This window comes from Amblyraja radiata, chromosome 2 (assembly GCF_010909765.2).
Source record: "Amblyraja radiata isolate CabotCenter1 chromosome 2, sAmbRad1.1.pri, whole genome shotgun sequence".
NCBI classification, from domain to species: domain Eukaryota; kingdom Metazoa; phylum Chordata; class Chondrichthyes; order Rajiformes; family Rajidae; genus Amblyraja; species Amblyraja radiata.
The window spans coordinates 106,885,144-106,910,437 of record NC_045957.1 but is presented as its reverse complement, the minus strand read 5'-3'; the positions used below and the strand labels follow the sequence as shown (position 1 = coordinate 106,910,437).

At 42.5% G+C, this 25,294-nt stretch overlaps 1 protein-coding gene across 6 annotated transcripts in view; it reads right to left on the bottom strand.

The window, feature by feature from the left end:
* The window catches only part of rundc3b (RUN domain containing 3B), a 96,142-nt gene that overhangs the window by 24,416 nt on the left and 46,432 nt on the right, over nt 1-25,294 (bottom strand). For all 6 annotated transcript variants that reach the window (XM_033012946.1, XM_033012956.1, XM_033012963.1 and 3 more), the window contains exons 3-7: nt 10,362-10,495; nt 5,669-5,754; nt 5,305-5,394; nt 3,617-3,697; nt 806-971 (exon numbers count right to left, since the gene is read on the bottom strand). In XM_033012946.1, coding sequence (XP_032868837.1) covers nt 806-971; nt 3,617-3,697; nt 5,305-5,394; nt 5,669-5,754; nt 10,362-10,495 — 557 coding nt within the window. The remainder of the gene's footprint in view (nt 1-805; nt 972-3,616; nt 3,698-5,304; nt 5,395-5,668; nt 5,755-10,361; nt 10,496-25,294) is intronic.

Here is a 25,294-nt window from a genome sequence, read left to right as displayed (position 1 = left end):
CCTCCACAAGGATAGCATGAACAATACTCCTTCCTGCACATTGTATAACAACATTGTTATAACATTTGAGGAAGGACATCCTTGCTATTGAGGGAGTGCAGCGTAGGTTCACGAGGTTAATCCCTGGGATGGCGGGACTGTCATATGAGGAAAGATTGGAAAGACTGGGCTTGTATTCACTGGAATTTAGAAGGATGAGAGGGAATTCCAGCCATTTAAAACTGAGATGAGAAAAAACTTTTTCACCCAGAGAGTTGTGAATTTGTGGAATTCTCTGCCACATAAGGCAGTAGAATGGCCAATTCACTGGATGAGTTTAAAAGTTAAATAGAGCTCTAGGGGCTAGCGGAATTAAGGGATATGGGGAGAAGGCAGGCACGGATTACTAATTGTGGATGATCAGCCATGATCACAATGAATGGCGGTGCTGGCTCGAAGGGCCAAATGGCCTCCTCCTGCACCATTTTTCTATGTTTCTAAGAGCTCAAATTCAGAGTGGGGGCAGATTAAAGTATAGGGACTAGTAAAAGTGAGATGGTACTATCACTGAGGAAGAAAATGCTTATTCCTCTCTCCATCGCCCAGATCAGGACCATTTGAAATCTCCATATGATAAAATGGAAAATTATTTAAAAGCAGAACTGCAGATGCTACAAATATGAAACAAAAATAGAAATGTTGCAAATACAAGGCAGCATGTGTGGAGAGTGGAACAAGGTTAACGTTTCAAGTCAATGCCCTTTCAGCAGTGGTCTTCTCCCCACTGTAGAACACTGCTGCTTACTACATAAACCGTTGCAATTACCTTCTGCTCCAATGCCAGTCTGAATTTCTGCTCCACTCGTTTGCACTTGTTGTACCAGCTGTGCTCATCAGTAATAAACTGTGGACCAAGATTCTCGGGCGTGCTGCCTTCACTACCGCTTCCTAGAGTCCGTAACTCCTCTTCATCACTGCTAATACTCTCAGAGCTTGGATGAAATAGGACATTTCATGAATTAGATTTAGCTGAAACGGTAGAGATACATTTATCCTGCAGCTAACAGTCTGCTGAGACAGGAATGGGAAAAGAAAAGAAAAAACATCAGTCTGACGCCTGCATCAAATTACCTGCAGAGCACATTACCAGACAAGCTCTGAGTTTATATGCAGCAAATTCAAATAGTTGGTGCACTTCAGGATGGCTGTCATTGTGGTTTCAGTTTAGTTTTAGTTTAGAGAAACAGTATGGAAACAGGGCCATTAGCCCACTGAGTCTGCAAGGACAAGCGATCACCCCATGCACTAGTTCTATCCTACACACGAGGGACAATTTATAGAACCCAATTAACCTACAAACCTGCACATCTTTGGGAGGTGGGAGAAATCCGGAACACCTAGATAAAATGCACGCGGTCATAGGGAGAAAATACAAACGCGTACAGACAGCACCCGTAGTCAGGATCGAATCCGTGTCTCTGGGGTGGTAAGGCAACAACTCTAGCACTGCACCACTTCATTACAAGTTTAAAATGTTCAAATAATAAGCATGAACTTTAATTAATTTAAATTAGTTGAAATTGAAGGACTGAGTTGAAATACTGAGTTTGCCAAAAAAGCAGCTTGGACCGGGAATTTGAACTAAGTGCAAGATTTGTAGCTAGCCAGGTGGCTGGGCCAGTGCCAAACCAGACTGATATCATCAATTTTGTGGTAATCCTAGACAGTGCTTGTATTGGGCCTTCCAAATGCTTGTTTAAAATGAGCAGAGTCAACTGAATGCTAATCAGAACCAAGGCAGACAACAACAAATGGTTTCAACTAGTCTGTGTGTGACACAGTTGTGCAGTGGTAGAGTTGCTGCCTTACAGCACCAGAGACCCGGGTTTGATCCTGACTACGGGTGCTGTCTGTATGGAATTTGTATGTTCTCTCCGTGACTGAATGGGCTTTCTCCGGGAGCTCCGGTTTCCTCCCACATTCCAAAGGTGTATATGTTTATGGGTTAATTGGCTTCAGTTAAAAATATTGTAAATTGTCCCGTGTGTAGGATAGCGTTAGTGTACAGGGATCACTGGTCGACGCAGACTCGGTGGGTCAAAGGGCCCTTTTCCGTGCTGTATTTCTATATCTAAAAAAATCTAAATCTGGTCTGTTGTTCCATGTTGGCTGTTACTGAGCAATATGTCTGCAATGGATACTCAGCTCTGCTGGTTGTTATACTCTGTTTTGGGTCACAATAACACCAAGCTACCAAGATTAAATCTATTCTTGCTTCCTTTCAAGACAGGTCCCAGTTACAGTGGCAATGAGTGGAAATCAAATCAGCATCAAATGGTAAATCTTTGCTCAAATGGCTGCCATGTGGCTGCATGTGGATTCAAATTTCAATATTTGCACTTCCATGTAACAGCAATTTCATTTTCATTCAGTAGTGAAATACACACAGAGTTTGCAGGTAGTAACTGGAGGAAATGCTCAACAAAGATGGGTTCTGCAGAGAATAGACAGCGATAGATTTAGAGGTGATGTGAACAGACCTAGGTGCTGTTTTAGAGTGGATGCAGGTATGGACAAATAAACCAGGGATGTGAAGGGATTTGACGATAATGAGGCTTTTAAAAAAAAATTGCAAGTTGAGTACAGAAAGCGAATACAATTGCAATCAGAGTTAAAATGGAGAGTAGCCATGATCTAATTGAATGGTGGAACATTCGTCACAGCTGAATGGCCTAATCTTTTCTTAGTTTTCATAAACATTGTTGATACCGCAAATAAGATTAAAATGCCTAATTTCAGTTTGTTGTAGTTGGGGTTCTCAATTACATATCAGTTCCTACAACTCAAGGTTGATTAGACAGTTAAATTCAACACAACTGTTCTCTAACATAATGACAGCAGAAGTTAGGACATTACATTAGGGCATTCTTCAAAACAGCTCAGCTCACTCACTGGCTCTGCTGAAGCCAGTATATGGCAGATTAGTTCACCCAAGTCCATCTAAATCTGAGGCAACACAATGGCGCAGCGGTAGAATTGTCTGCCTTATAGCGCCAGAGACCCGGGTTCAATCCTGACTACGGGTGCTGTCTAGACGGAGTTTGTACATTCTCCCTGTGACCCCGTGGGTTTTCTCCAGGGGCTCTAATTTCCTCCCACTTTCCAAAGACATGCAGGTTAATTGGCCTCTGTAAATTGTCTCTAGTCTGTAGGATGGAACTAGTGTATGGGGATCGTTGGTCGGACTCAGTGGGCCAAATGGCCCATTTCCACACTGTATATCTAAAAACATGCATGCCACATATCAGGTCAGAAACCCTATAAGCGGTAGAAATACCCACAGTTGGCTTTGTGCATATCCTGTCTCAGTATTCAGCTATCCAGGATTATTGAGGAATTTTCTCAGATATTGCATGTAATTTCCAAGGAAACAACAGCTTATAGTCTGAAAGCAAACTAAAATATTATTTTGTATGTACTTTTATTCCCTCCCCCCCTCCCCTCGGGCAAATTATGTAATATGAATAAACTGAAATTGAGAATTTTAGTAAAGCCAATGTTAAATAATTTTAAACATATCTTTTCATGGCAATATTTTCATAAAGGAGAAAACGACACAAATATCATATGAATTTACCTTTGTGTGAACTTCAGATATGGGGTATAGTCAATAACAGCATGACTATTGCCATCCAAACTCTCACCCTTTAAACAGAAGCTGAAAGATAAATCATTTATTTCCTACTTTTGATCCAGTTATTCAACATATCACAACTCATACAGCTTTTCAATAATTAATTCTTGGGTTTAAGTTATAAGGCTTAGGTGCCTTATCCTCCATGTAAATAATTTATTTCTGTATGCTGAAATATATGCGCTATAAATGTTGCACTTAAACTTACCACTAAAATAGGTCCCCTATAGGATTGTACAGAATGGAAACAGGCTCTTTGGGTCCACAGTATTTGTGCTGGCCATCAAGTACCTATCTGTACTAATCCCATTTTCCAGCACTCAACCATAGCTTCTATGCCTTGGAGTTACAAATTCTCATCTAAATACAACTTAAATTTTGAGAGAGTACTTGTCCTCCATTATCATCTCAGGAAATGGGCCCCAGATTCCAACCACCCTGAAATGCTTGTCTGCTGAACCATTGTCTGCTGAAGAACTTCAGATTCTCCCTCAGCCCCTACTGCAATCAGTTTGAAGGGTCACAATCCGAAATGTTCTCAGGTTCTCCAAAGATATTGCCTGACCTTGTGAGTTACTCAAGCTCTGTCTTTTTATCCAGATGCATAATATCAGGTCCTGCGGATTTTTTCACCTTTATGCCCACCAAGACATGCAATATTTTCCCCTTTCCAATGATGAATGTCTTGACAGCTGTTTAAAAGGAGATTTAAAAGTAGGGATCTTTATAGATCCATATAGTTTCAAGAAAGGGAAAGCTTGAGCAATGCAGAACCCAAGAGTAGTCCAAAGGCAATCGTCAAAAACATATACAATTGTTTTACTGTAGTCAATCACAGGAACCAAGAATGAAACCAAAGAGTAAATGAATAAACTGAGCTGGACAAGGACTAGTAGAGGCCATTGTGCTGACCCATCAACCTGTCGCAGGATAGAGTAATGTAGAAACAAAGAACTGCAGATGCTGGTTAATATACAAAAAGGACACAAAATGCTGGAGTTACTTAGGTCAGGCAGCATCTCTGGAAGACATGTATAGGCAACATTTTGGATTGAGACCCTTCTTCAGACAGTCATCAGGTAATGACTGCGTAAGTAAAATGATTGTGGGAAATCTAAAATTGCATCTGCATGTGAGGCCAATCTTGAGAAAATGTACATTTCTAGACACCACATCAGAAGAAAGATGCAATTACATTGGAGAAATCATAAAGGAGATTTATAAGGATGTTGTGAGCACTGGAAAATGTTTAGTGTAAGGAAAGATTGGATAGGCTTTAGGACAAGCAGCTGAGTGAAGAGTTAATTGAGGTGATTAAAATTATTAGGTCCTCGACAAAGGAACCAGGAAAGATCTATTACACGTAACTGGAAGATCAAATATCAGAAGATATCAAGTTAAAGTAATTAAGGAAAAGAGAGGATGGGAAAAAATGCTTTTCACTCAGTGATTGCCAAATGTCTGGGTTGTTTTCCATTTTATTTAATAGCTATAAATTTCTCATAAGCAGTATGTGATTAGTATAATAATGTGTGCCCATCTCACCTGCTAGGCTATAATTGTCGTAATCGAATAATATGTACATATTTGAACTTTGATCAAATTCATTAAAATATAAGTGGATCACTGACCTGAAGTCAATAGCATTGAGTCCAAGCAACATTCCAGCAAGCATATTAGCTTCTTCCCCCAGCACAATGGCCCCATCCTCATAATATCTCCTGCAAGAGAAATAAGAACAAAAATGAATTAGGGCTTCAAATATACTGGGGGGAAAATATGACTTATCATAGTCTCAATCAGTTTGGTTGTGTTAACTTAAACATGTTGGTCAATGAACAGTATTGTCGTTGAGCAAATCAAACTCTAGTTCACAAAGCAAAATCTATTGCTAACACACAGTTTTTTTTTTACCCCAAAACCACAATGTTACGTTTAATCTCATTTGCTAATGCTTTTGAATTGAGTCACAAGATTTGAATAATTTGTTATGACCTGGTTGTTTTGATGTCCCTTAGAGAAGTGGAGATGTACTCGGACAGACGCTTTTCCATGAGTGCTACTCGGATCCATGCTCTTCCCTGTCAAGTTACAAGACCAGAACAGAAGCATCACTGTATTAAAATGCATTAGACAAACAGCTACACCAATCCCCCTTTTACAGTGCTGACAGCTGCATATGGTTACAAGGCAAGTCTCATTCAAATGAGCTGCTGTTGTATATAAATATTTAAACAGTTCCTATGGCTTGCTGACAAATTGTACAACCGCATCTGTAAAAATATGCCCCTCGTGACATTCTTTGTGGTTTCTCACAATGTGAGGTAAGGAGTGTCTTTTGCCATTTTCTGTGATGACAAGTGGATGCTCAGGCAGAGATTCAGATTACATTTGAATGCAAATTTCATCAACCTGCAGGAACTTGAGCAAAGTGCATGCACTTGCTAAATATTTTCAACAAACTCCTATTTGCATAGGTTATATAACCTAACAAACAGGCCATTATGCTCTGCAGGATCAACACCAAAATAAATTTGATACCAAAGCCAATAAGAAGTTATTGGGATAGATGACCAAAAGCTTAGTCAAGGAGCTGTGTTTTGTAGATCATCTTTACAAAGATTTTCTATAGAAGGCTGAAGTTTAGGGAGGAAGTCGCAGATAAAGATCCTGCAGGCAGTGCTGACGTGATATGAATTGGATATATCCAAGAGGTCAGGATGAGGTGCAAAGATGTTGAATGATTGGAGGGCAAGCATTAACATGGAAGGGTGATGTTATGGAGGCCTCAGTACTAAACATAAGAATTTTTTACGAAGCGAGACCAGCAATTGTATTCTGATCTCATCTCATCAGCGCATTCTAGGGCAAAGAGCAAGTGTCTGGTGAAAGAAGTTGGGGACAGTGGAGGTTCGGATATACCTGGATAATGATGGACAGGATGAGACTGTTCAAATCGCCATGTTGAGCTTAAAAATAAGGTAGCCTTGAGTGTTTCCAGCTACAGATAAACTGGAAATCTTCTTCAGCATTGTGTCATAGTGGGTAGCACAGTGGCACAGCAGATAGAGCTGCTACCTCAGTGCCAGAAACCCGGGTTCAATCCTGTCCTTGGATGGTGTCTGTGGGGAGTTTGCATGGTTTCCTGTGACCTGGGACCTGGGACATCGTCCCTATCCATGTCCTGGGACATCGAACATAAACATGTTCATAAGCATAGATCAGTAGTGCTGGAACAGGCCCTACAGCCCACAATGCCTGTGCCAATCATGATGCCAAGTTCAACTAATCTCCTCTGCCTGCATTTGATCCACCACCCTCCATATCCATATGCCTATCCAAAAGCCTCTTAAATGCCATTATCATATTAGTCGCCACACCATCCCCTGGCAGCATGTTCCAGCCACCCACCACTCTGTGTAAAAGAACTTGCCACTTGGAAGTTGGAGAATGATAAAGTCTTCCCAGTATTTTCTTGGAGGTTAACCTTTGGTCAACTAACACTGAACATGGGCAAAGCAGTGGAACAAATCAGAGACAGCAGAGTGGTTGAGAACTGGTGTGAGATAAAGCTGGGAGATTGAGTGTGTATGCATGTGACATTGGACCTCTATATAATTACCATTTGTCACCATTTCTAGGTAACATTCTTCTTACGGGTAACCTCATCACTGAACTTCATTCCCGATCATTGCAACATGGAAATCAGAATGATTTGGAACGCATAGATGAGTTAGAAGTCGGATCCCACTGCATATGGCCGGCCTGTTCCAGTGCTGGCCCCTGAACCTCATACCTAGCCTCTCAACGTTACTAACTTTAGTATAACCCCACCCATTTAATGAAGTCGATCTTGACTGAAATGATAAACTCAGGAATATTGTCATAGAGTCATGCAGCGTGGGAACAGGCCCTTCGACCCAACTTGTCCACACCGACCAACATGTCCCATCTATACTAGTCCCACCAGCCTGCATTTGGCCCATATCCCTCCAAATCCATCCTACCCATGTACCTGTCTGTGATGTTCTGGGTGCCAATGTATAGGAAGGATGTCATTAAGTTAGCAAGGGTGCAGAAAAGATTCATAGGGATGTTGCTGGAATGGAAGGCTTGAGTTAGAAGGACAAACTGGATAGGCTGGGATTGCTTTCTCTGGAGTGAAGGAGACTGAGGGGAGACCTTATGTAAGTTTATACAATCATGTGGCATGAATAAAATGAATTATCACAGTTATTTCCCAAGGGAAAGAAAATTACTTCCTTAAAAGAGGTTTAATGTGAGAGGGGAAAGATATACAGGAAACCTGAGATGCAAGTATGATCCACCACCTTCTGTGTGGAAAAAGAGTCATACAGTGTGGAAACAGGTCCTTCGGTCCAACTCGCCCACACCGGCCAACATATCCCAGATACACTAGTCCGACCTGCCTGTGTTTGGTCCATGTCCCTCCAAACCTGTCCTATCCATGTACCTGTCTTACTGTTTCTTAAATGTTGGGATAGTCCCTGCCTCAACTACCTCCTCTGGCAGCTTGTTTCATACACTCACCTCCCTTTGTGTGAAAAAGTGACCCCTCAGATTACTATTGAATCTTTTCCCCTTCACCTTAAACCTATGGCCTCTGGTTCTCGATTCACCTACTCTGGGCAAGAGACTGTGCATCTATTCCTCTCATGATTTTATACACCTCGATAAGATCACCCCCCCCCCCATCCTCCTGCACTCCAAGAAATATATTCCCAGCCTACTCAACTTCTCCCTATAGCTCAGACTCTCTAGCCCTGGCAACATCCTTGTAAATCTTCTCTGTACCCTTTCCAGCTTGGCAACATCTTTCCCTTAACATGGTGCCCAGAACTGAACACAATGCTCTAAATGCAGCCTTACCAACATCTTCCTCTGGCGTGAGCTGCCAGAGGAAGCTGTGGAGCCAGGTCCAATTACCACATTAAAAGACATTTGTTCAGTTACATGGAAAGATAAGGTTTACAGATCCCAAGTGCAGGCAACTGGGATTAGCTGAGGAAGACACTTTGGTTGGCATGGACAAGTTGAGCCAAAGGGCTTGTTTCTGTGCCATAAAACTGATATGCTATATATTCAATGTAGAACTAGGCAAACAATATTTTGTAATGAAGTCCTGTTGAAGTATTTGGCTATTTGATTAATTCATTTATATGACAACAAAGGAAGCAGAAAACTTGAGCATTGCAAAAGTACAATGTTAGAATAATTCAGTTGACATGGGACGGTATCTGATGCTTTTCTGCCTTAATTCTGCCTATCATTAAGTCATGATGTTCCCAATGTTGGACGAGTCCAGAACCAGGGGCCACATTCTTAGAATAAAGGGGAGGCCATTTAAGACTGAGGTGAGACAAAACTTTTTCACCCAGAGAGTTGTGAATTTGTGGAATTCCCTGCCACAGAAGGCAGTGGAGGCCAAATCACTGGATGGATTTAAGAGAGAGTTAGATAGAGCTCTAGGGACTAGTGGAATCAAGGGATGTGGGGAGACGGCAGGTACGGGTTATTGATTGGGGACGATCAGCCATGATCACAATGAATGGCAGTGCTGGCTCGAAGGGCTGAATGGCCTCCTCCTGCACCTATTTTCTATGTTTCTATGAAAGTATAACAATTGGATTTAGGGATGTAAGCCATTGTTTTTAGCACCCACCAATACATTTGTATTGATGATGTATCTGTTCCCTTCTGATTCTCAGACAATTCACCTAGGCTAAACTAGACAGGTGAGCAATAGTGACATTTTTATCTCTTGTATTTCCACCCAGAAACAGTTCAGTTTAGTTTATTGTCATGTGTACCGAGGTACAGTGAAACAGGATTTACATAGACAATAGATTCAGGAGAAGGCCATTCGGCCCTTTGAACCAGCACCGCCATTCAATGTGATCATAGCTGATCATCCACAATCAGTACCCCGTTATTGCCTTCTCCCCATATCCCTTGACTCCACTATCTTTAAGAGCTCTGTCTAGCTCTCTCTTGAAAGCATTCATAGAGCCTTAAGAGCTCTATCTAACTCTCTTTTGAATGCATTCTTCCTTCTTGGTGTCCCATCTTTCTTCTTTCACAAACGGCAAGTTTGCAGCTACTCTTATTTTGCCTAAAATTAAATCGTCAATATACATTATCCCTTCTCTGGCTGATCACCAGTTCTAGACTCACATTAAAATTTAGCAAAGCAAATTACAACACAGCTCCTCCAGCACAAACCTACACATGAAAATCACTGTCCAATGAGTCCAACGCCACACTAACATGATTATTGATGCCCTTCCATACCGAGACACATGAGCATATACACGTCTTTGAAGATGTCTGGATACAATTACTTTATCTCTCTCCCAGTAACCTTGACACCATTTTCAATTGCTTGGGTGGTTCGTAAATCTCAATGCAATACTCTGGTTAAAGTGTCCAGAATATCAGGTTTATCTTGCCCCATAAAATGGGGTCCAAAATTCTTTCCCTCATTAAAATTCCTCCAGGACATCCTCCCACCAGCTTTCATGTCTCCCGTCTGCACGTATATCCCGGCTCCCATGTCCTGTAGTAAATCTGCAACATTATCCTGAGCTTGTGTAACATAAATGCAGCTTTTGCCAACGTAGAATATTAACATTTGCAACCAGTATCTGGAATTCAGCTGGTTTCTAACCTTTGCCCTTGACGAGCTTACGTTCTCCATGTTTTCAATGCTGCTGATGCAGTTATGGGGTACCTTGCTGCAGGCCACACGTATGAAGTCCCAGAAGCTTCGAGGGCTTTCAAAACCAAACCAATTTACTTGACCTGCAGCATAAACAAAGCAAATAATAATACTAATCTCCAAAATTAGTTGCTTCTCTCTTGAGTAAAACTTGCACACTTGAGAGTGACTTCATGTCAAACTCGACTCTTTAAAAGTGAAAGTAGACAAAAATCCTGGAGAAACTCAGCGGGTAAGGCAGCATCTATGGAGCGAAGGAAATAGGCAACGTTTCGGGTTGAGACCCTTCTTCAGACTTGTAAAAGCGAAAGATCAGTTCTCTCTCATCATTTAGAACTTCCCATTATTTTTACCCCATCCTCTAAATCTCCACCAATGATCACATCTCGTCTGGAAGGTGGAAAAGTGGATTGCTTCGGCTACTTGATGCAGCAATATAATAATTGTGCAGAAACAGATGCTGGCCAATTAACAGTTTCATCCAACTCACAAAATAGTACACTCTTTCCAAACAATTTTGATTTATAAGTAAAGTAAAGTATCCTTTATTGTTATTCAGACATTTCATTCTGAATGAAATGGTATACCTTGCAGTCATAACATAGAATAAGATAACAAAACACACACTTAACACAGTTGAACATCCACCACAGTGAGTCTACCAGGCACCTCCTCACTGTCTTAAAGTCCTTGTCTCTTCCCTCCTCGTATCCCTCTGCTTTGAGGCGATCCAGCTTTCGATGTAGGGGCCCCATCCGAGCTCCGCGAACGGGCTGGTTCAAACTCCGCGACCCGGGGCGGTCGAAGCTGCCACCCTCCAGTTCAGCGGACGAAGCTGTCGTTGCGGGAGCTCCAGAAAACTGGTCACCAACCTGGGACCTGTGAGCTCCCGACGTTGTCATCCACTGGGCCCGAGGCTCCGAAGTCGGGTCGCTGCCTTATACATGAAGTTGAGAGTGCAGTTTGGGAGTAGATTTCTTAGTTACGGAGTGGCAAATAGCAAAATGAATCCAAGATTAGATAATTAATTGTAGCACTCCCTTCCAACAATCACAATTGAATTGACATCCAATCACTGCATTCACAGGGCATGGAATATAATACTGAAGCCTCTGGAAGAAAGCATCAATTAATGACAAGAAACTGTTAGGAACTGTCCTGACCATTACTTGACTAGTTCCGACTTAAATTACTAGTTTAACTAAATCCAAATGAATTCCAAATCTTTTTATCTTCTGGAACTGGTATGCCAAGAACCGCCACGGCGGCTCTTGGCATCTTGCCTCAGTAGGATTATTGCCTTCAGTCTTCTTGCCTCAGTAGGATTATTGATCTGAAACATTAATGGTTTCTCATTCCACAGAGCAAGATTGCCTGACCCGCTGAAATTTTTTTTAAGAGAGAACTTTTAAGAAGCCAGAGATACGCGGCTGTGAAGCTCGGCGGACATTTAACATTACCAGTCGGTTATCCTTGGTTCAGAAAACGACTGCTTACTTTTTTTTTTTGCCAATGAGCCAATGAAATTCAACGGTCAGCACCGGCTACAACCTACGAGAACCTCCGAGAACCTTCGACCTCCTGTCAACCCATTAGGACCTCCTGGCAACCCACCTACGGCTCGAGAATTCTCGCTACTCTCCATGGCGGCTTCATTCTAGTCGCCGCTAATTTTTCCACAGTTGAAAAATTTACGATGACCATAATGAGGCCACGACTAGTTCCCAGAATGCGGGAACTCCTTACGACCATGAAGGCGACTCCCCGGCAACCACCCGCGAACATGTGGCGACTGCATAGTCTCCTGCAGTCACCTAAAAAGTCGGCCAAGTGGGACAGGCCCATAACTGTTTCTTAAATGTTGGGATAGTTCTAGCCTCAATTACCTCCTCTGGAAGCTTGTTCCACACACCCACCACCCTTTGTGTGAAAAAGCTACCCCTCAGATTCCTATTAAATCTTGGACCCATGTCCTCTGGCCCTCGATTTCCCTACTCTGGGCAAGAAATTCTGTACATCTACCCGATCTATTCATTTAATTTAAGATGATTAAATTGCATCACTATAAAGAAGCACTATTTCCCCTGGCAGCTTTCTCTTGTTCAAATGTCTAACACAAAATGAAAATTGTTAGCCATCCTTTTGCAGATTATTTTCCTCATGTTATCTATTATTTTACCTGAAAGCTAGCTGCAATGTCCTTCCCACAAAATTGTTATCTGCTGAACCTACTATAAAACTGATGAGAATTTTACATTAGCCTCTTTATTTTCCTTCCACTCTGATCAAGCAATGCATGGCAGGAGTCTGAGTTGCATGTTGGTAGCTTTATACTTCAGATTATCCAGTCTTAGCTCTGGTGTAATTTTGCGGTGGGATATCAATTACAATACATAACACTGTTCCCTAGAATACCTGTGTACATGGTGAAAATACAGAGAACAACATTCAATTCCATCAAGGAGGATGAGTAAACCTCAAATTGCAAACGTGATGCAGAAGAATATGAGAATACTGGTGTCGATGAAATGGTTAGTAGAGTGCAAGAAAGGAGCAATAAAATTGTTTTTTTGAATAATATTTTTATTAGAAGCATATCATGATCCAAACCAATACAGACTTTGTTTAACGATTACATTTCATTAGTATCCAGTGCCTCGGGATTCCAGCTATCAAAATAGCTGGGTATAAAATTGTTTTTGACGGGTGCAGATAATTTAATTTTACTGCATATTCTTCTGCAAAATAGAAAATAATTTAACTCAATTTTTACTAATTTTACTCAATGTTTTATGTGAAAACATTATGACCCAGAGATCAAGTATTCAATTTTAATTTATGTTTGATCCTGATGCTAGAGGTGAAAGCAAAATGCACAATGTAAAGCAAGTTCACCGTAATATTCAAATTAACTGGACAAATTGAAATTAGATTGCAGCAAAAGCATTTAAACAGAATGTGACAGCAAAATTAAAAAAAAAAAAAAAATCAGTAATTGGCATATGTGATGATTTTGGCAAGTACGCATGCGCAAGGGAGACTCAAGGTGGCGTCCTGGAATAAAGAAGCTTGTTAGTGTACTCCAGTGTCCGAGTGTTATTGTAAGTCTGTTCCAAGCACCCAAATACACAAGACCCTTCCTCAGACTTTCTCAGACTGGAGACTGGCAGTCTGAGGAAGGGTCTTGGTCCGAAATATCACCCATTCCTTCTATCCAGAGATTCTGCCTGTCCCGCTGAGACACTCCAGCATTTTGTGTCTATCTTCGGTTTAAACCAGCATCTGCAGTTCCTTCCTACAAGTTATTAAGAGGAGACCAGGCAATTGATTGTTGTAGATGTTTGGTTATAATTTCAGAAATCCTAACTGATTAATTTACTTTACAGAGGCTGAAATGAAAGAACATTGGTTTGTGAAGCACTGAAGTTATCCTAATGATATATTGTTGTTCATCAGTTTTCTGAAACTTTTCTTCCAGCTATGTTATGACATCTTATTTCTTTTACAATAAATGTTTAATCTGCTGATATGGTAGGAATGAGGTGTTTCAAACAAAATGCTACACTGTTCTTGGTTCTTGGTTTCTTGGTCCTCCAAAATATTCCAAATGGAATTTAAACTGGAGGTGGTGAAGGGAGGGATTAAGCCAGAAAGGATTATTGGGAAGAAAGAGCTACTTTAAATTTAGTTGCATCTGGTTGGGTAACTATAGTTGGGTGGAGATTATTCCATGCTTTAATTGTGTGTGGGAAGAACAAATTGCTGTACACATCTGTCTTTGTAGCTGGGATCACAAATTGGATCGAATGCCCTCGTCTGCTCCTAATTGGTTTGGGTCTGGTGTAGGTCTTGTAATCTATGTCGAGCTGACCATTTAACATGTTTAATCTGCCACACAAATTATTGAAATTATGCAATGGGATAAATAAATGCCAAATGGATCATGGATATTAATCAGGATCTTCACACTTCCATTATACTATGAATCATTGCAGTATTTTTTTAATCTCCAAAACCCTACTTATTTTTTAATCTCCAAAACCCCACTCATTCAGGGGGGAGTTACTTTTCGCCATACACGTTAGTTTGTTCTTCTTTTCAAATTGATGGTTTAGAAAGATAGAAACATAGAAAAATAGGTGCAAGAGTAGGCCTTTCGGCCCTTGGAGCCATTCAATATGATCATGGTAGATCATCTAAAATCATCTAAATTCCTGCTTTTCCCCCATATCCCTTAATTCCTTTGGCCCTAAGAGCTAAATCTAACTGTTACACTGCTTCTGAAAAGTTGTTTTTTAATTCCACATTTAATACATCATGCACAAAAATATCTTCTAACAGACCATTGAGATAATTACAAATGTAGAAATGACTGGTGAGGATCACATCGATAAGAGTGCAAGTCAGGAGCAAGATTGAATTTGGCACTTAATGTACAAAATGTTATCCAATGGAGAAAAGTGAAAACAGCAGACAATCTCAACTGCTCTGCTTATCACCTCTCGTTTTCTTCTCTCGTTATAAATTGATCAAAGTCATTATATTAAATGTATGTTTTGGAATGAGCTGATGACTGAGAATACCATTTATTTTTCAACCTCCCTCGCTCAATATCATACTGGCTGCAGTTGAACAAATTGCTGAATCAAATAGCGACTGCTCTCTAGCTTACATTAGTAGAGTCATTCTGCTGAGTTACAGTATCTTCAACAAATAAAGGCTGCCATTGTAAGTATTGACGATAGTTATTCACCCAGTAGACAGGGCCTGTGCTTGCCGCTTCCATGATCCATGATTTGAGACATAATTGTACAGAAGAACCTATGAAGACTTTATTCATAAGTCACGCTGACAGAACGAAACATGCATGCAACAAAAGCTTTTCACTGTACCTCAGTACACGTGACAATAAACTAAACTGAACCGAAGAAAAGAAAGTTTAACACAAGCAGCCATAAACCTTGTGCTGAAAATCTGAGGAAACAAAGTTGCTTGTACACTGCTCCACACATTTGATTCGTGTGCTGTGCAGTGCAGTCTGATTTCTGCAGCTTCTTATTGAACCTGCTGCTGTTTTTTCCCCATACAGCGACTGCTCTCAATACTGGTCATAATGCTTGGCATGTGCTCAAATGTTATTGGAATTAAATCCCAGTCATGGCCACAGATGGCAGCCTTCCACTGCATGATTGACATTTTCATTCATGGTTAAAAAAAAAGTGAGTAGCCTAAGTTTATATCACATCAATGAGGAAAACATTTTTCACACAGAGAGTGATGAATCTCTGGAATTCTCTGCCACAGAAGGTAGTTGAGGCCAGTTCATTGGCTATATTTAAGAGGGAATTAGATGTGGCCCTTGTGGCGAAAGGGATCAGGGGGTATGGAGAGAAGGCAGGTACAGGATACTGAGTTGAATGATCAGCCATGATCATATTGAATGGCGGTGCAGGCTCGAAGGGCCGAATGGCCTACTCCTGCACCTATTTTCTATGTTACTATGTTTCTATCAATGTAACAATTGTAACATTTAAATACTATTTAAAATGTGACATGCATACCTGGAAAATTCATTTCAGAGATGGGTTAATTGGTTAAAGCCATGAAACAAAAGCAATTGAGAAGCGTGCAGGAAGGAACTGCAGACGCTGGTTTAAAGCAAAGATAGACACAAAAAGTGAAGTAACTCAGTGGGTCTGACAGCATCTCTGGAGAAAAGGAATAGGTGACGTTTTGGATCAGGGTCTCGTGAAGAAGGGTATGGACCTGAAACATAACCTATTCCTTTTCTCCCGAGATGCTGTCTGACCCGCTGAGTTCCTCCAGCATGTTGTGTCTATCTAAAGCCAATTGAGAGATTGACGGACAGTTCTTGTGATGTTAGAGTTAAAAAGCCTTTGGCCCAACCTGTCCATGTCTTTTGATAGTCCTATTTGCCTGTACTTGGCCCATATCACTAAACCTTTCCTATACAAGTACCCATTTTTTTAACAACTTTTAAACGTTGTCATTGTATTCGCCTCTGTTGCCAAGAAACTACAGTATATTCTACACCCTGGCATTTTTCTCTTCGCTTTACCTTTTGTACCTGAGTTTGATTGATTGCACTGGTATGTAGTATCATCTGATTTGATTGGATAACATGCAAACATGAGCTTTTCACTGTACTGCTGTATATGCAACAATAATAAACTTAAACCTACTTCACCTGGCAGCTTGATCCAAATACCCACGACCCTCCGTGTAAAACAAAATTGCCTCTCAGGTCCCTTCAAATCATACACCTCTCACTATAAACCTACACTCTCCCGTTTTAGACCCCTACTCTGAAAAAAGACTGAAAACCCATTACCCTCCATGATTTTATAAATCTCTCCAAGGTCAACCGTCAGCTTCCTTCACTCCAGGGAAAAAAAGTCTCAGCGTATCTATTCTCTCCTTACAACTCATGCCTTCCAGTCCCTGCAACATCATCTGGAATATTTTGCACCCTCTCCAGCTTAATTATATTACCAGTTTTTATTTTTAGCGTTTGTTGAAAGTTGTTTTAATGTTGCTCGGTTTGATTTGTGTGGAGGGAGAGGGTCGGGGGAAACATTTTTTCAAATTCTTACCTTCCCGGAGATGTGATCAATTTTCGGATCACATTCTCCGGGCTGTGCGGCCTTCGATCGATGGAGCTGGAAGCCTCCTCGGACTGTCGTGATCCCCACTGTGGGGGGGGGGGGGGGGACGGGACTTACCGTCGGAGCTGATCCCTTGCCTTGGTTCGCTCCCACCGTAGAACCAACATCAAGGGCTCGCAGTCTCAGGTGAGGCCGAGTAGGGAGCTCCAACGCCGCAGAAGGTTCGTCCAGCCCCGACGCGCGGTTCGATCGCCCGGCGCGGGGAGCTGAAATCCCCCCGATGCGGGAGCAGATTGCCTCAACCCGGAGGGCCCGAACGCTGCCGGCTACGGGAGTCAAGACATTCCCATCAACGGGGGCTCGAGGCCCACAACAGAGGAAGAGTTAAGGGAAAGGACTTGAACTTTATTTCGCCTTCCATCACAGTGAGGAATGTGTAGGGGTCACTGTGGTGGATGTTCATGTTAAAATGTATTTTTTGATGATCTGTTGCTTTTAATTGTATGACTGACCTGGCCAATGAAATTCCTCATATGCTGCAAAATATACTTGGCAAATAAAATCTGATTCTGATTCTATGGTGATCAGAACTGCACACAATATTTCAGGTGCAGGCATACCAATGTCTTGTTACATATCATCAAACTATTGTACTCAATGCCATGTCTGATGAAGGCAAGTATGCCATACATCTTCTTCACCACCTTGTCTACCTGTGCCACCAATTTTAAGGAATATCTTTACCCACTTTCTGTTCTACAACACTTCACAGGTCCCTGTCATTCACTGTATACAATGGCTTGCAAAAGTATTCATACCCCTTGAACATTTCCACATTTTGTCACGTAACAACCACAAACGTAACTGTATTTTATTGGGATTTTATGTGATAGACCAACACAAAGTGGCGCATAATTGTGAAGTGGAAGGAAAATGATACATGGTTTTCAAATTGTTTTACAAATAAAAAACTGAAAAGTGTGGCGTGCAAAAGTATTCAGCCACCTTTATTCTGATACCCCTAAATAAAATCCAGTGCTACCAATTGCCTTCAGAAGTCACCTAATTAGTAAATAGAGTCCACTTGTGTGTAATCTAATCTCAGTAGAAATACAGCTGTTCTGTGAAGGCCTCAGAGGTTTGTTAGAGAACATTAGTGAACAAACAGCATCATGAAGCCCAAGGAACACACCAGACAGGTCAGGGATAAAGTTGTGGAGAAGTTTAAAGCAGGGTTAGGTTATAAAAAAATATCCCAAACTTTGAACATCTCACGGAGCACTGTTCAATCCATCATCCGAAAATGGAAAGAGTATGGCACAACTGCAAACCTACCAAGACATGGCCGTCCACCTAAACTGACAGGCCGGGCAAGGAGAGCATTGATCAGAGAAGCAGCCAAGAGGCCCATGGTAACTCTGGAGGAGCTGCAGAGATCCACAGTTCAGGTGGGAGAATCTGTCCACAGGACAACTATTAGTCGTGCACTCCACAAATCGGGACTTTATGGAAGAGTGGCAAGAAGAAAGCCATTGTTGAAAAAAAGCCATAAGAAGTCCCGTTTGCAGTTTGCCACAAGCCATGTGGGGGACACAGCAAACATGTGGAGGAAGGTGCTCTGGTCAGATGAGACCAAAATTGATGTTTTTGGCCTAAATGCAAAACGCTATGTGTGGCGGAAAACTAACACTGCACATCACCCTGGACACACCATCCCCACTGTGAAACATGGTGGTGGCAGCATCATGCTGTGGGGATGCTTTTCTTCAGCAGGGACAGGGAAGCTGGTCAGAGTTGATGCGAAGATGGATGGAGCCAAATACAGGGCAATCTTGGAAGAAAACCTGTTAGAGTCTGCAAAAGACTTGAGACTGGGGCGGAGGTTCACCTTCCAGCAGGACAACGACCCTAAACATACAGCCAGAGCTACAGTGGAATGGTTTAGATCAAAGCATATTCATGTGTTAGAATGGCCCAGTCAAAGTCCAGACCTAAATCCAATTGAGAATCTCTGGCAAGACTTGAAAATTGCTGTTCACAGACGCTCTCCATCCAATCTGACTGAGCTTGAGCTATTTTGCAAAGAAGAATGGGCAAAAATTTCAGTCTCTAGATGTGCAAAGCTGGTAGAGACATACCCCAAAAGACTTGCAGCTGTAATTGCAGCGAAAGGTGGTTCTACAAAGTATTGACTCAGGGGGGGCTGTTGCACGCCACACTTTTCAGTTTTTTATTTGTAAAAAAATGTGAAAACCATGTATCATTTTCCTTCCACTTCACAATTATGCACCACTTTGTGTTGGACTATCACATAAAATCCCAATGACCACATTTACGTTTGTGGTTGTAATGTGACAAAATGTGGAAAAGTTCAAGGGGTATGAATACTTTTGCAAGCCACTGTATGTCCAACCTTGATTCAACTTCCCAAAATATATTAATTCACATTTATCTGGGTCAAATTCCATTTGCCATTCCTTGAACCACTTTACCAGTTAATGTAGAGACAAGGAACTGCAGATGCTGGTTTACAAAATAAGTGCTGGAGTAACTAACAGGGCAGGCAGCATCTTTGGATTATGTGGATTGGCAACGCTTTGGCTCAGGACCCGTCTTCAGACTGATTATAGTGAGGGAGGGGAGGGAGAAGAGGAAAAAAAGCTGGAAGATAGGTGGGGTGGGACAAAGTCTGGCAAGTTCCAGGTGAATATGGTGAGTGGAGGTTTTTGGTTGGCAGACGGTTGGACAAAGGCCAGAGGTGAATAAACAATAGTGTGAGATAAGGAGATGAGGCATGAATTGTGAAGCCAGAGGAAGGAATACAGGTGGAAGGGGGGGAGCAGAAATAGGTATTCATCCAGGTGGGCCACAGGTGCAGGTGTATGTTTGTAGTTAGTTACCTAAAATTGACACACTTGAATCCTTATTGCTATGGCAGTCCCAGTTGATATGCAGGAAGCTAAAATCACATATATGTATATATTAGGTACACAAAAATGCTGGAGAAACTCAGCGGGTGCAGCAGCATCTATGGAGCGAAGGAAATAGGCAACGTTTCGGACCGAAACCCTTCTTCAGACTGTGTGTATATGTATATATTAGCTCATTATATCTATAGCTATCTACGATCTCCTTACATATTTGCTCCTCAAAATCACATTGATTTTTATGGGTCTATAACACAAAGATCAGATAGCTGTTCGTTTAGGGACAATGATCTAATAAAAACCACAAGAGAACATAAAAGCAATCAGATTCGCATGCACCAGCCATGCAAGAAATTAAACAATAATGGGTCTAATAAAAGTAATGCTGGCATTCATCAGTCTTGGAATTGAGTGTGGAAGTTGGGACATTATGTGACAGTTGTACAGGTGTTGGCGATGCCGCAGTTGGAGAATTAAGTTTAGATTTGGTCACTGCTACAGGAAAAAATCCATTAAACTGGAAAGAGCATAGAGAAGGTTTATGAGGATGTTGTCAGGTCTCAATAGACAATGGGTGCAGGAGTAGGCCATTCGGCCCTTTGAACCAGCACCGCCATTCACTGTGGTCATGCCTAATCATCCACAATCAGTACCCTGTTCCAGCCTTCTCCCCATATCCCTTGCCTCCACTATCTTCAAGAGCTCTATCTAACTCTCTCTTGAAAGCATCCAAAGAATTGGCCTCCACTGCTTTCTGAGGCAGAGAATTTGCGTTGCGATGGGGACTCACAGCGGGAGCTCCTCCGCCGGGATCAGAGTCTCCGATTTCCGTTTGGCGACATCTCTGACTCCGGGCTGGGCTGGGTCTCTGATGCTGGGCTGGGCTGGGTCTCTGACGCTTGGCCGGGCTGGGTCTCCGACGCTGGGCTGGGCTGGGTCTCCGACTCCGGGCTGGGATGGGTCTCCGATTCCGGGCTGGGCTGGGTCTCCGACGCTGGGCTGCTTCGGGTCGGGTCTCCGACCCAATCTCCCTCTGAAAATTGTGTCTGGTTGGAGACATCTGCCGGCCATCCAGAGCCTCCCTAAGCTCCAGTAAAGACGCGATGGTAGAATAGAATAGAATAGAATGCAATTTATTGTCATTCAAACCTAGGTTTGAACGAAATATCATTTCTACAGTTTTTTACATTACAAACACAATCCAAGACCCACACTTAACATAGTTTACATAAACATCCATCACAGTGAGTCTCCAACATCTCCTCACTGTGATGGAAGGCAAAGTCTTTATCTCTTCCCTTTGTTCCTTCTCCCGTGGTCCAGCAGTCCAACTGCAGTGTCGAGGCGAACTGGGGCTCCGATGTTAAAGCCCCCGGCGGGCGATGGTAAGTCCTGAGGCCGTTTAAGCCACGCCGGGCGATGTTAGGCCCCGGCTCCATGTCCTTAAACCCGCGATTCCAGCGGGAGAAGTCGCCGTTGCGGAGCTCAGAAAAGCGGTCTCCCACCAGGGACCTGCGAGCTCCTGATGTTCCCGTCCACCGGGTCTGCGGCCGGTGCCTCCGAACTCCAAAAGTCGGGTCGCAGCCGCGCGCCACCACAGCTCTTCCCGCTCCGAAGTTGGCCAGCTCCGCGATGTCAGTTCCGCAGGCTCTGCAACTGGAGCCCTCAGGTTAGTCCTGGCTGGAGGTTGACGCCGGCTCCACGATGTTAGGCCCAACGACATCCGAGACCCGACAGGGAATAGTCGGGTCCCCGCACAGGGAAGAGATTTAAAACGGTTTCCCCCACAGCCCCCCCACCACCCCCCACATATACACAGCTAAAAAAAATAATAAAAACTATCTCAAGACATACATTTAACAAGACAAAAATAAAAAAAGACAGATGACTGTAGTCGAGCCGCTGCCATTAGGCGCCGCCACTAACCCGATGGTGCAGGAAGGGGCGGAAGTGACAGGAGAAAAGAGAAATCCATGCGGCTCTGAACGGCAGGAGATGAGATCGATCTGCGCACACGCAGTTTTTACGATTTTTCAAACCTCGCTAACTTTTACATTAGACCATTGATCGGAATAAAACTTGGTGCAATTGCAGCTCATGAGAACGGTGAGTAAGCTGGCGAAAAATCGTAGCTCTATCGCGTACCGTGTTTGTGCAAATACAATGACCGCGCAAACCGGAAGATAACAAGATCTGAGCTTTAGATATGTGTAGATATTGATTTTGACATTTACATGGGTAGGAAAAGGTTGTGAGGATATGGGCCAAATGTGGGTAAATGGAGCATAGATGGGGCAAATGCAGCTTATATGGGACATTTTGGTTGGCATGGGCGAGTTGGACCAAAGGTCAGTTTCCGTGCTGTTTGACTAAGTCAAAGGCCAGTGTTTGTACCCTGTGTCCTGCTCCCTTTAATATTCATGTCTAGGTTACCCACTACTGCACCAACACTCTCAAATGCACCAATACAAACACGAAGAAAGGTTCCGACCTGATACGTCACCCGTTTCTTTTCCACCAGAGATGCTACATGACCGGCCGAGTTGCTCCAGAATTTTGTGTCTACCTTCAGTAAAAACCAGCACCTGCAGTTTCTTCGTACACTTTGATCAACAGTACTATTTCTGTCAGACTGCAGCCACTGCAGTAGAGATTTTCCGATCAATCATAACATCATTAGATCATTGAAAGCACACCAACCTCAACATTCTACCGCATGACCACTTTTTTTTGTATTATGTGAACACTCAAGAGATATGTTATGTAAACCATTTTGATCATTTCACACCATCCCAGAAATTTGGCTGGTGTAAAATTACAATGGAAAGGATGCATTTCCCTAATGCTCAGTTGAAATTAATCACAAGGTGCGTTATTGTGTTATTTTAGATCCAAATCCTGCTGGATAGCCACTCTGACACAGGAGAGCAAGGCAACTGGTCAAAGCAAGGTGAGTTTGAGATTGGTAGACACATAATGCTGGAGTAACTCAGCGGGTGAGGCAGCATCTCTGGAGAGAAGAAATGGCGAAGTTTCAGGTCGAGACCCTTCTTCAGATTGATGTCAGGAGAGGGGCGGGTCAAAGATAGAATGTAGTGGGAGACAGTAAGACTAGTGGGAGAACCGGGAAGGGGATAGAGAGAGAAAGCAAGGGCTATCTGAAGTTTGAGATTGCCTGTGGGGAGTTGGGATGGGGACTACTTGATGTAGTGGAAGGCGGTGTCTTCTGGGCTTGCAGTAAAGATTTCTGCACACACCGTAGGTTTTTGGCCCTCTACACCTACTTCTAGCATCAGGGTTTGCCAACCATAAACCCATTTGCTTCATTCCTTAAATCTTTGAGGGCTCATTAGTCACACAAGCTGGACACAAAGTGCTGGAGTAACTCAGCGGTTCGGGCAGCATCTCTAGAGAAAAAGGATGGGTGATGTCTTGTGTCGGAACCCATCTCCAGACTTAGTCACACAAGCTACCCCTAATTGAAAGCAGAATGGGTTTGGGGTCAGCCTTGGTCTTTAACAATGACTCGGTGTTATGGATTCATAACTGTTTGCTGATAGAAGACTGAAGTCTAGAAGTAGTGGAAAGGCATCATTCTAGCTGGAGGAACCTGTCCCTGCACAAGTTCTGCAGAGACTTGTGCTGTGACCTCTGTTGTTTGTCTCCATTGCATGGAAATGATTCGGATACAAATATTAGTAACTTTGTAGGTGACACTCAGATTACTAGAGTTGTGGAGGGTGAGTAAGGCTGTTAAAATATACAGCAGGATATAGATCAACTGCAGAAGTAGGCAGAGAAAAGGCAGATAGTATTTAATCAGAGCTATTGTGAGGTCTTGCACTTTGGAAAGGCAAGTGCAAGGAGAAGGTATCCAATGATGGCAAGACCTTTAACAGCATAGACATGCAGAGGGATCTTGGACGTCTAAGTCCGTAACTCCCTGAAGATGGCAACACAAGTAGATAGAGTGGTGAAGAATGGCATACGGTATGCTTGCCTTCATTGGTTAGGGCAGGTTTAAAGGAGATGTGCCAGGCAAATTATTTTACACAGAGGGTGGTGAGTGCCTGGAACATGCTGCCAAGGGTGGTGGTGGAGGCAAATACGATAGTGGTGTTTAAGAGGCAATGAGATCGACACATGGATATTTAGGGAATGGATGGATGTTCGGCACAGAAATTGTGGGCAAAAGGTCTGTTCCTGTGCAGTATTTGTCTATGTTCTATGTTCTATGTTCTAAGCCAGGCTAGATCATAATCATGGTCTTCCTCCATTCCAGTAATGAAAACAGATTATAAAGGGCTATTGGATGTTGTTTGGAAAGGGAGGTCAGATGGTAAGAGATGTAGTGTGATGGGCAGAACAACTTGGCTTTGGAGCTGCCAAATGATTAACAGATTTTAGAAAGCACAGAAATATAAATGCAGAGGACCATCTCTCCAGAAGACAATGGAAATTATAATGTAACTAGAATTCATGTAACTACTATATACAAAGGGTAACTATAGTTTTGAAAAAAACATCTTGCAGATTCATCAGTAAATAGACAAAAAATGCTGGAGTAACTGAGCAGGACAGGCAACATCTCTGGATAGAAGGAATGGGTGACGTTTCGGGTCGAGACCCTTCTTCAGACTGAGTCAGGAGAGAGGGAGATACCGAGGATATACCTGGACATCAGTAAAGTAGCATAATAGATTTTTATACCTAAATAGATATCATTTTCATCATGGGAGTCCTGCTGAAATTAACTCATTTAGATTTAGCAAACCTGGCCATAACCTAGTGATTCTTGTCATATGATACTTCTTTGATTACAGTACAAAGATCTTTGCCAGTGGTATTAAATAATGTTACCCCATGTTGAAGCATATAGAAACATAGAAACATAGAAATTAGGTGCAGGAGTAGGCCATTCGGCCCTTCGAGCCTGCACCGCCATTCAATATGATTATGGCTGATCATCCAACTCAGTATCCCGTACCTGCCTTCTCTCCATACCCTCTGATCCCCTTAGCCACAAGGGCCACATCTAACTCCCTCTTAAATATAGCCAATGAACTGGCCTCGACTACCCTCTGTGGCAGGGAGTTCCAGAGATTCACCACTCTCTGTGTGAAAAAAGTTCTTCTCATCTCGGTTTTAAAGGATTTCCCCCTTATCCTTAAGCTGTGACCCCTTGTCCTGGACTTCCCCAACATCGGGAGCAATCTTCCTGCATCTAACCTGTCCAACCCCTTAAGAATTTTGTAAGTTTCTATAAGATCCCCTCTCAATCTCCTAAATTCTAGAGAGTATAAACCAAGTCTATCCTGTCTTTCTTCAT